The following is a 12,132-nucleotide window of genomic DNA, read 5'->3' as shown; positions in this document are numbered from 1 at the left end:
ACTAGAATAAGTACTATACGTAGTACTTCTTACTAACTAATATATATTTATTAATAGTATAATTAACTAATTATAGTAATAATATATCTATTTATATATATATATATATATATATATATATATATATATAAAACCAATCTATTAAAATAATTCTATTAAATGTGAAACAAGTTTTTGTTACTTTCTATTCTCAATCGCTTATAGCTTAATTCAATCAGATTTTTTTTATTAAAAAGTGATTTTAAATTAATCAAAGAATTTATTAATACATGAAAATTAGAGAAAAAAAATTTGTAATTGCAAAAAATTCTAAGAACAAAAAAAGATGGCGTACCGCCATCAGCAGTGCCTGCATGTGGAAGCGATAAATTACCTCTGACCAAATCGATTACCCCCCAAATTTGGAAATCGCGGTACTATGAGGAATGAAGATTCGACCGTGCAGGCGTGCAAATTCGTGATCTTAAAACGAAGTTGCATGCGCAATCGGGAATCTGAAATCAAGAAGCTTATCGGATGATCTGAAAAGCTCAAGACGACATATGATAACACTAACTGAACAGATCTGCCACATAGTGATCTACATAACGATCGATGCTTAGTTGTGTCATCCCACACGCTTCCGAAAGTCATCGTTTTCCAATCGCTATATAAACAGAATTTGTCAATATCGGAGCGTATGCGAGAAATTAGCGAATTCTTTTTTCGATGTTTCGAATGACTTAAGCGACTCTACTGCGATTAAATATAACATTTTCATGAAATATTATTTAGACATTCTATGTGTTGTTAATAAAAATGTCGCGATTATTTTCTAAAAACCGAATCGAAGAATAATCGTTCAAATAATGGCCATCTAGTGATAAATTCTCAAACTTCCGTTATACCAGAACGATCTGAAAAGATCTTATTCTTCTTATACAAAGAAAAGAAAAATAATGTTAGACAAATGAGTTGACCTGAATGCTATTTCATTTTGAGAAATAAAAAAAAGCAATAATAAAACTGAATACAAAATTATTAAATGTATTAAATATAACAACATATGCTATCATTTTGTATGTAAAAATAATCTGGACATAATAATAACGAAATAATCTTCGCTCATTATTCAATTTAATATTCGATATAAATAATTTATATTGCTATCACCTTATAATTAATATCATCTATAAATAAAATTTACATTTTGCCTTGAAAAGCTAAAAAGAAATTTTATTGTTATAAAGATTATATAAACTTACATAAGTAGAAATTATTTTTTGTCTCTACGATTATTACAATATAGATTATAATTATTGTGATAACAATTATCTCTATTTTTTATTCATATTGAAAATATAGAATTGATATAAGCGATTGATATATTGATTGATGGTTCACGACATACATTGCCAATCAGGTGACAAATATAATGCTGATGATACATTATATACGCAAATTAAATTAAATTTTAAAACTATAAGAATTATAAAAATTATTCTAGAATAATTTTTTTCAAACGAAAAGAAATAATAAAAAATATTAATAAAAAATATTAATTTTTATTAATATGTCTAACATTTAATACTTGCGATAATACCTTTTATAATTGAGAATATATTTTCAAATCAGTTTCTTTCGAATTATATCGAATTCGTTATATCATTTTTACTATAAATTATCTTATCGTATTATTAACATTGATTTATAATTGTTTAATATCTAGTCTACTAATTAAGTATTAAGAATTCGTTTCAGCTTATTAATTAATAATTTTATAAATCACAAAAGAAATTAATAATAATACCCATGATCACAATCAATTATATGTAATAAAACGCATATATACGTTTTATTATATTAATATATGACTAATTTGTATTAGCATTATTATTATTAATTTTTTGTGATTTAATCTTTAGAGCCTTTTCTTAAGTTCAATTTTATTTCATTTTATGAACTTGATTATCTAAGAAACTTCCGCCTGTACTGCGTACTGGGAAGGATTTCATTCTTATTTTTCCATTTATATTATATATGTCATTATAAATATAAGATATAATATATTATTAATATAAATTTGTTTTAGATGTACTATGGCGTTACCATCGAATCAATGGACGATCGCCATTAGCCTAATTGCCCATTGGCTTTGTTACTTCAACAGCGCAGTGAATCCTGTCATCTATAATTTTATGAGTGGTAAGAAATCGCGGATATTGATACGTCGCTTTTAATGCACAATGCCCAACGTTATGTCTGTATTCAGAATGCGCTTTCACGATGTTAGCGCTTATTTAACATGTAGTTCACATTACACATACTATAGAGTTGTAACTATAAAAGCGCATATTTATCGATAAAAGAGTATTCTGAATACGAATTTACGTCTCTCGAACGTCGTCATGTTGAAAAAAAATCTCTGATCCAGTCGGATTTATTCTGGAATATTCCGCGAATATGGATATATGTGGTAACATTTTCCGGATACGGAGTTCCGTATACAAGATTACCGAATGTACGAAGTGACTTCTATTAAAATGCATGACACGTCCGAGGTACGCAATTCCTCTACCGTTGTTGCTGCTTATTCACAGCGCGAAACTAGTCTGTTCTTCACGCTGAATTAACTCCCGCGGCAACGACTGCCAAAATTTTCATTTCACTTTTTTTTTGTTTTCGTAAAAAAACTAAGACGATTCCGGTCGGACTTTAAATGAACTTGCGCAAATCATAATGAACGCAATATGAAAACGAGTTTTCTCAATGTCTTATCAAACAGAAGAATCTTGAGAATTGAATTTTTAAATTAATCACAATCAAAAAATTTGAATCTTTTACTGAGAAAGAAGCTTTTCGGAAAAAGGCCAAATATTTCTAATATTTCTATTTCTAATTACTATTTCTAGTTTATTAATTATTTTTTAGAGGCGAAAAATAATTTAAAAAATTATGTAATTTTTTTCTCTGCAATTATAAAGCTTGACATTTTATTCCCAATTTCGAAGATTAACAATTTAATTTTACTTACTTATTAAGCTTATATCAACTAAATTCGAAGATTATATCAATCCTTCTATATATCAGACAGGTCCATTAAATCTGTATACGTTTCAGCGAGAATACGTATGCAAAACTGATTAAAACGTTATCATAATATACATTTTGTATGCTTGAAGTATCGTGCAATCATTGTATCATATTTTAATGGCATCTCCTGGAGATTAATTAAAGTAGATGATCCTGACATAAACTTGTTGAAATCTGTAAGCTATGCGCATATCAACTTGTCATATGTCATTTTCATATCAAAAATTTCCACCCAGCTGATCAATAATTAATAATAATAATCGTAAATTATCTATTAATAATCACTTATAATTAATTCATTATTTGAAGGCAATCAAACATCAAATATTTTTGTTGAAAATATAAAAATAATATTTAAATAAAATATGAAATTAGTAAATTATAAATGTGCCTGGAAATCGATCATTTTTATCATGTCTCACTCTGTTATTCTTTATTTTTTATATTTACAATACGATATATTACGATACATTAATATTGTTTCTTATATTTTTAAATAAATCTAACATTAATATTTTAAAACATTTCAAAATATTGTATGATTGATATCCAAAATTAATTTTATAAAATAAACATTAAATTTAAAATATGATTTGCTAAATATTATACAAATATTGTTTACAGAAACAAAATTTAATATTCTTTTTATTAAAATGCATTTTTTCTACTCCCAAATTTTATGTTATAAAATAAATTCTCGTATTTTAGATTCTAAAAACAAAATCAAATATTATTGTAAATACTATTTCCATTATTTACAACTAATAATTAATTTACATCGATTAACTTTATTTCCCTTAAAAAACGAAAATACTAGAAATAATTGATTCGTTGCGAAACCGCGATTCTGTGGATGACATTGTGGATCTTTTACATCTTTTTCCCAGAGAATCTGGATAAGTGGCACTTCGTTGACCGCCTCTTAAAATCGTTTCTGGCTCTTCTAGCTCTGTTTGAGGAAATCCGTTTTTTCCCCTTATACTGCTTTCCAAAAGATGAGATTGGGATTGTTCCATCGAGAAGAATATAAACATTCACATATAATCTGTGAACGATCACAATCTTCTCGCTGAAACAATTCGACGAGGTTTTCTACGGATTGCTTTCCAATTATGAGTCGCGGATTTCGATTTTGTCCAATCTCGCAAGACGATAATTCGATCCACTTCGTATCTTCTAGGGATCTCCCATTTCGTATAATCCCTTGTAAATCGAGCTCTAGAAAATCTTTTTCTTCTTCATTCATATCGTATTTGAACTTCATTTCCACACCTAGATTTCAGTTATAATTTCGTTCTTTGAAGAAAGCCTTCCATTTTCGCGCTATTGTACATCAGTTTTTCCCGCAATTCAGTTAATTTTTTAAATTAATAGATTCGTTCGTAGTTCAGTGACATTATACATTAATGTAATAAAGAAAAACTGATACAATAGTATTATAAACAAAAAGACTCATGAAATAAAAAAATGCTAAATCAGTTACTCGTTATAACGTTTGAAATTCAATATGTACATTCAAGAGAACATAAAATCCGGAATAACAGAACATTTATTACTACTAGAAAGATCTCATGTTTCCGATATACGTCTTTGTTTTAGTTTGTTTCAACGTAAACATCTCGTTATTATATTGTCAATATCATATCAAATTTCTTTTTGACATAAAAAAAATAAAGCTATGTTAATATACCAAGTACTTTAATATAACGCAAATAATTTTTGCTCTATAAATAAATTTTCTTAAAATATTTTTGTTTTGTAAAAAAAATATTTATTGGATATTGTTTATTTTGTTTTAAATAATAAAAAATGATCAATAAATATGAATGACAGATTAGGAAAAATTAGAATAAAATTGACGCATATAATATAAAATTTAATATTTATTAATAATCATTAGCATATTATTTCTTTTTTCAAATGAACTATGTACTGTTTATAATACTGTATTAAAAAAATATGTAAATTAAAACTGGACAATATAAAAAATATTGTCTATCTTTTTATTCACACTTTAATAATATATTGAAAAGATTCTTTCTCTCTTTCTTGGAGAAAGATTTTTTATAACATTTCTCTCTGCAAAAAAATATAGAAAAATAAAATGCAAACTTTAAAAGTTATTAAAAATATTTCCGAAAAAAAAAAAAATATTGTAACATGTTTAAAATAAACAATGTTTTCCTACTGTATTTTATAAAATTGATCTTTATTGTAAAATATAAACATTATAAAAATAATTAAAATAATTATAATTGTATTAATTACAGTTTTATGTTCTAAAAATGTCAGATAATTTTATTGATTATAATTTTTCTTTTTTCTCTTTTTTACTTTTTATTTTTTTGTGTTAAGTCACTGTTAAATCTGTAGTGTCAAATTTAACTTAATTTAACGAATCGCCACCGCTCCTACAAAATATATCATTATTTTTTATTAAAATGATAAATTTGACACTCGTGTCAATTTGACACATAGTATCAAATGTAACCATTATTTTAGTGTAAAATAACGATATGATTGAGTAGAAGCAGTGGCGACTCATGTTAAATTAAATTTAAAACTGCAGAATATAAATTTAACAGTGAATGTTTTCGTAAATATAATAAAACAAAAAAATATGTGACATTATTTAAAATAATCTAAATAATATTATTAATACATCATATCTGTATAATGTTCTTAATTATCATTTTCATTTTTTTTGCAAACCTTTTTTTATAAATAGAATGTTTAATATACGTATATTATTGGATTTAAAGATAATTTTTTAAAGATAAAAATCTCTATCACTCAAATCGACAATAAATCGATGATTAGCAAATTACGCATATTCTTCACTTAATATTAATTATAATTTGTCGTGGTCCATCCATTTTAAAGCAATAGAGAGATGTTCCAATCAATAATACTCTTTTTTTCTTTCTTTTAATATTTTTAATTTTTTCAAAAATGATAATCATGAAAAATTTATCGTGAGTTCAAACTATTTATATAAATAAATAACAATATTCACCGATTTATTCAAAATAAATTTCAAAGCAAAATAAAAAGTTATTTATTATTCTATGCAGCAGCGGAGTTGCGTTCATATTTTAATGTTACATCTATGTAAAAAAAATAAGAAAAATAAACATTATATTGGTAGATCGTATTATATAAAAAATTGAGAATAGTAGATATAGAGATGTGATAAAAATGATCGATTCTCTGGTTTATTAAAATACCATTTTAGAACTTATTTAAATATTATTTTTATATTCACAATAAAAATATTCACTAGTAATTAATTTGTAATATATATTCTTATGTTCCTAGCTCATTATATGTTTTAGTATAATTTTCACGAACTAAATTACTTCAATTAAAAAGTTGATTCTTTACTTACGAATATGATGCGCAACAGCGAAGTTAACAGCAAAATTAATCTATAACACATAAATATAAAAAAAATTTTTAAAGTATTCAAAATAATTAACATTTAAAAAAAATAATTATTTTGCTTAAATTAAATTTTATATATTCATATTTTTAAAAAAATATTTAAAATAATTATATAATTTTTAAATCTTTTTATCGTTAAGCATGTGATTTCATAATTTTGCAAATAAAAGTCTCTTTGTTTTATAATTTTCATTTAAATCTAAAAAAGATAAAAAAATAATAAAGGAATGCTATACATTAAAATAGCACATATATAAAAAAGAAATAACTCACCTCAAGGTTGCTCCGCCGTCACTCGATGCCTCCTAGGCCTCCTTCTCCTCCTCCTCACAAGTTGTCAAAATTGCACTTCGTTGCACTCATACACAACACCTGTGTGAACACAATTTTTTTTATTGCACTCCTGATGTTTATTTCACGCACGCTTATATTGCGAAAAAATGACTGCGTATGATCGCGTAAAACTACAAACATTCGACACTTGCAATATCTCAGAAATTAATACAATAAACGAATTTCGTACCGCAGAGGAAATTTGCGAAAATTAGCCGCGGTCAATTTTCAGCAATATACCTGTTGCTCCTATCCATTTTCATGTATTTTTTCTCTTTTCCATTTTCATGTATATATAATAATAATAACGTAGTTCAAATATAATAATGTAGTTCGCCTGTTATGTGAATTACTATTTTATATTAACAGAAAGAACGCAAATAGATATGAATTAAAATAAAAGGTAAATATGAATCTTTGCGAAATGAAATTCGAGAAAACAGAAGCTTCGCCGAGCATCTATGTAATAAATTTCAACGTGGATAAATTTTTATGTTTTAACAAGTTAGTTGTAGGAGTTTGTGACCACAATGGTTGAGAATATCAATAATCACTATAACCATACGCATGGTTGCATTTTGCGTCTTGTGATAATTCTCACAATGGCATTTCGAAAATTAACACCTACTCAAGCGATTCGAGTTGCTACCTACTTCGAATCTCACCTTACAAATGATAACGGCAAAGTGACCTTGAGTAAATATATACCTACGTATCGTATACCTGTACCACAAATGGCAAATGTTGAATATCGCATGCTAACTATTGCAATGTATTTTCAGGAGAAATATTATACGCCGAAATATCACACCGTGTATTACGTTCCTAATTGCGGTCTCAATTATTTATTCATAAAAGGATGACACATGGAGCAGCTTTGCGTTTCTCGAATTACTTCAAGATTCGTATAATACTCTCAATTCGTTAAGTAACAAACGCATTAAGTACCTAAAACGTTTAAATTCGCGAAAAATTCAAAGATTGATGATGTATTCATTTAAGTTATAAAGAAATTGTTATAAAGAAGCAATCGTCGAATATTATGAAATAATTACAATTGTCTCTCTCTTATTTCGTCGCTGATCAATCTCGACAGGTTTAACGAAATCGGAAATCGAAGAAATTAAGAAATCACACGGTGTGAGAATGAATAATTAATTATTGCAATAATTGCAGAAGAGAATAATCGCGACTCTTAGTATCTGCCGTGATATAATTCCGACGAGCAACGTAAAAACACGCAGAGCCACTACCCCTTCGCTTGAGCCCTGGCGTTCGAATGATAGCGCGACGACCGCCCGACCTTGTATTACGCAGCGCGGCAAGTATGTTTACTACGCGTCGACTTTGTCTACGCAACGATCTTTTTCTTTCTCTTTTGTTCTTCAAACGTTTGATTACTGACATCCGTTTCTTTTCTCAGAAATGAACATCAGTAATAAAAAAAGAAGATAAACATCGAGATTAAGTATATTTAACGCAAAGCACTTCTCTTTTATGTGTCTCGCATGATTTATATAAAAATAGTAAAATATTTAGTTTTAAAATATTAAATATTTGAAATATTTTACGTGAATTGTATGTCACGGAAATATTGGCTAACACGCGTACCAATATTTCTATTACACATAGTCCGTATATTAAATTCCGTCATTACTTGTCAGACATTACTTTGATTCCCGTTGGGATATGTTATAATTTTATATCATATAATATTAAACTAAACCTTATATTTCTTATTATTGTTCCTTTGTACAAATTGACTTTCTACATTTGGAAACTGTGGAGAATGAGATCAGTCATTTGGCTTTTTAACGAAGAGACAATTATGACTAATCACTTCTCAACCTGAAAGTAGGGAAATGCTCATCCTCAGTCTTACATAGATTTGAAATTCAACATTATCACAAAATTATTGTTAAGACATCTACGATAGTATTTATGATAGGATTCGCTGATGATGGTTTGAAGAAAACCGAAACATTCGAATAAGATAGATACAGACAACTATTATATATTTATATTATATAGACATTATTGATCACACAATTATATTAAAATTTGCACAACAATTTTCGCGCTGTGTTAATGCTTTTATAGTTTATATCCGATATATTTAATTATATTTCTAAAGTATTATCATGAGAAATACACACAAGAGAGATATCTCGCGTCAAATATACGCGTAACAGACGATATTTACAAGAGAATCTTAATTGAAATATGATTATCGGAATAAAATAATATTATATATATATATATATATATATATATATATATATATATAATTTTATTCCGAGAATCGTATTTCCGAGAATCGAATATTCTTTCGCGTTTCAAATTAAACAAAAGATCACTATCGTTTTGCACTTTCGTTTTGTCCATTTAGATCCGGTTGCATCAACGTTACTTTGACTTTAAGCAAGACTTAAAACTCTCGCTTTAAAAAGATCTTGTTTTAAAAGGAAAGAGAAACAGAAACAGAGAATTTTAATCTTGCTTAAAGTCAAAGTAACATTGGTATAACTGGGCCTTATTAACGTAAGTACAAATTGTTATTACTTTTCTTTACGTATTTTTCTGGAAAAAGTAATCCGTGAAGTAATCCGAGTTATGTGTATAATCCTCTTAAGATCATTGGCTCGTGCACCTATCACAAATCTTGAGCCGATGCTACTGTTGACTTTAAAATCCATTTCTTTACCACATAATTCCTCGTTCAATCTTCTTCCATGTTTCCTTATATATGGGACTCCATCCTCTGGAAAAATAAGATTAAAATGAAATTTTAATTCAAGAAAATAAAAAATCAAATATGAAATTAAAATAAAAATATAATTTGTTTTCTCTTAATTTATTAAACATTATCAAGATGCAAAAAGTTCACGAAAATAAATTTTATTTCTTAAGCTTTAATATACTTTAATAGAAAAAATAAATTTCATTTTATGATAATGTTGCTAAAAAAAGAATAACTTAAAAATTAGTAATCTTAATATTTTTCAATTAGGATTTTCGACTCGTATTAATCTCCAGAAAAAAAGTTATTAAAGTATTTTATAATATGGTATAACCAAGTTACATAAAAATTTTCGGGATTGTGTTAGAAGAACTCAGATTAGAAAAAAAAAAAGAAAGAGAAGAAAACAGAAACGCGAACACGGATTTAGTGGACCCTAGGCGACGGTTTACAAAAACGAGGATTAAATGTGTGGACATGCGAAACTCGAGATTTAAGCAAGACTACTGTATTAGGTGAACGAGAATCCTCGCTAGAGAATTTACAATGCGCGTTAAAAAGACACTCGGAAATCATTCGGTGCTCTACTTTACAGGTAAGTTCCGGCGGGAGTTCCGCCGTAGTTTTCGGGAGTGCGGTACGCCGAGCAAGGAACGGACGATGACGCTGCCGACGATACGTCGGAATCCGCCGCTGAGTAGCGACGAGTACACGAGAGGGTATCGTATGAGCTTGCAAAATCGACCATTTTGACGCGTGGCGAAGCGAGTATCGTGGAAATCGAAAATACATCTCGACCTCGCACCTGACATGCAAGCGAATATTATAGCCGAGACGGCATTTAACAGTGGGATGAGAACGGGGTCAGATATCGACGCTCATTAAACCGATCGTGCTTAGGCCATAATAACGGTGAGCCGTAGTACATACAATAGTAGTAATCCCTCCCAATCACTTCGCTTTACAGACATCGAATTTGTTATTAAACTCCATCCCATTGCTAAAGCTTAATGAGACTCTACTAGAAGATAATTAGGAAATTTGAAAATCAAGAGTATTGAAGGTAGAATAATGTTTTAGATTTAGCCGTATGCAATATGGACTTTATTATTTATTGCATTGTATCTATTGAAATAATGCTTATGTAGAGAGACGCTATTAAAATGTTGGCCGCATTCAGTAAAATGTTTATTACACAATAATTGAAAGATTTTTTTCGCTGATTGATGGACAACTAGATTACACAACTAGATCTAGAGGAAGAAAACTTCCAACTTAACTTCCAAGTTACAAAATAAACAATAAAATTAAAACTAAAGGCAAATGAGAATAAATAACTGTGAGAATTAGTATGCTGTAATGCGTGCAACGTTTAGAATTATAGCGCACTAATTACAGCGCAGATATTTACTCTTTTAATTTTATTATTTGAATGTCGAGAGCTATAGATGTTATTGTTGCAAAATAAATATTCTATTCAATGCGGCCATTTTCAAATATGAAGCTTTAGTAGATTTATTTTTTGTACTTATTGTTATACTTAAATTATGCTTACTAGATCGGACATATAATTAATAGACAGGAGCGCCTTGAAAATATTACTTTTAGTGGCGAGAATGCAGAAAATAATTGACACAGTAGATTGTTGATTTATTCAATTTAATCGTGCGTCGATTATACTTTCCCTGTATTTGTTTAATGAAATATTTAATGATAATTTCATCGAGAGAATTTCGATCGATTTCGGATAATTGATACTGAAATCATGATATTAACATTTTATATTAATGATTAGTGTGTAATTATCAGATATGCATACAGTACACAATTATATAATTTGTCAAACAAATGGTTGATATTTTGAAAGAGACGCACATCTTTCCACGTGCAAGAGATTTACTTTTAAACGATAACAATCGCAAAGTGACTCTGATAATTGACTCTAATAATTATTATGTTCCAAAATTATCGTGTTTCGCGTGAAATAAGTATTCATTTTTTGAAAGAAAGAAAAACATCATATGAATATCGAAAGTGCGATAAAAACGCATAATGATCGTTTAATACAAAAAATAGTCAAATTCAAAATGCCTTTGAAGGAACTGTTAGAAGAATTAATGTGTGTGAACAATATGGACATGTTGAACATATCTAACAAGAGATTAATTGAAATAGTGGAACGTATGAACTCCTGCGACACTCTGATTGCAGAAGCCAATGGTCGTCGATATCGAAGTTAACTTTTCAAACTTCCTCAGTGAAAATCGAGACTGGTTCTAAATCTCCTAATACTCGAAGGCTTATCCAGCTATTGATAGAATAGTCTAGTAACAAAATCAAGCAAAGTATTTTAAGTACATACAAATATTCGATAGAAACGATCACAAAAGTTGATTAATATCCATATTTTTACCAAAGTACTACAAAGAGTAGATTAACTTTAATCGGTTTAATTTACTTTTTATTTTTTTCCGTATCCGAGAACACACACACACACACACACACACACACTCTCTCTCTCTCTCTCTCCTCTCTCTCTCTCT

At 28.1% G+C, this 12,132-nt stretch overlaps 1 protein-coding gene across 1 annotated transcript in view; it reads left to right on the top strand.

Annotated features, from left to right (window-relative positions):
- The window catches only part of LOC105623261 (orexin receptor type 1-like), a 40,387-nt gene that overhangs the window by 24,344 nt on the left and 3,911 nt on the right, over positions 1–12,132 (top strand). The window contains exon 5 of the mRNA XM_012204660.1: positions 2,072–2,184. Coding sequence (XP_012060050.1) covers positions 2,072–2,184 — 113 coding nt within the window. The remainder of the gene's footprint in view (positions 1–2,071; positions 2,185–12,132) is intronic.

The sequence above is a fragment of the Atta cephalotes genome (genome assembly GCF_000143395.1).
Source record: "Atta cephalotes unplaced genomic scaffold scaffold00055, whole genome shotgun sequence".
Taxonomy (NCBI): Eukaryota; Metazoa; Arthropoda; class Insecta; order Hymenoptera; family Formicidae; genus Atta; species Atta cephalotes.
Note: the sequence above shows the minus strand (reverse complement) of the source record. Positions and strands in the feature narration are given on the sequence as shown.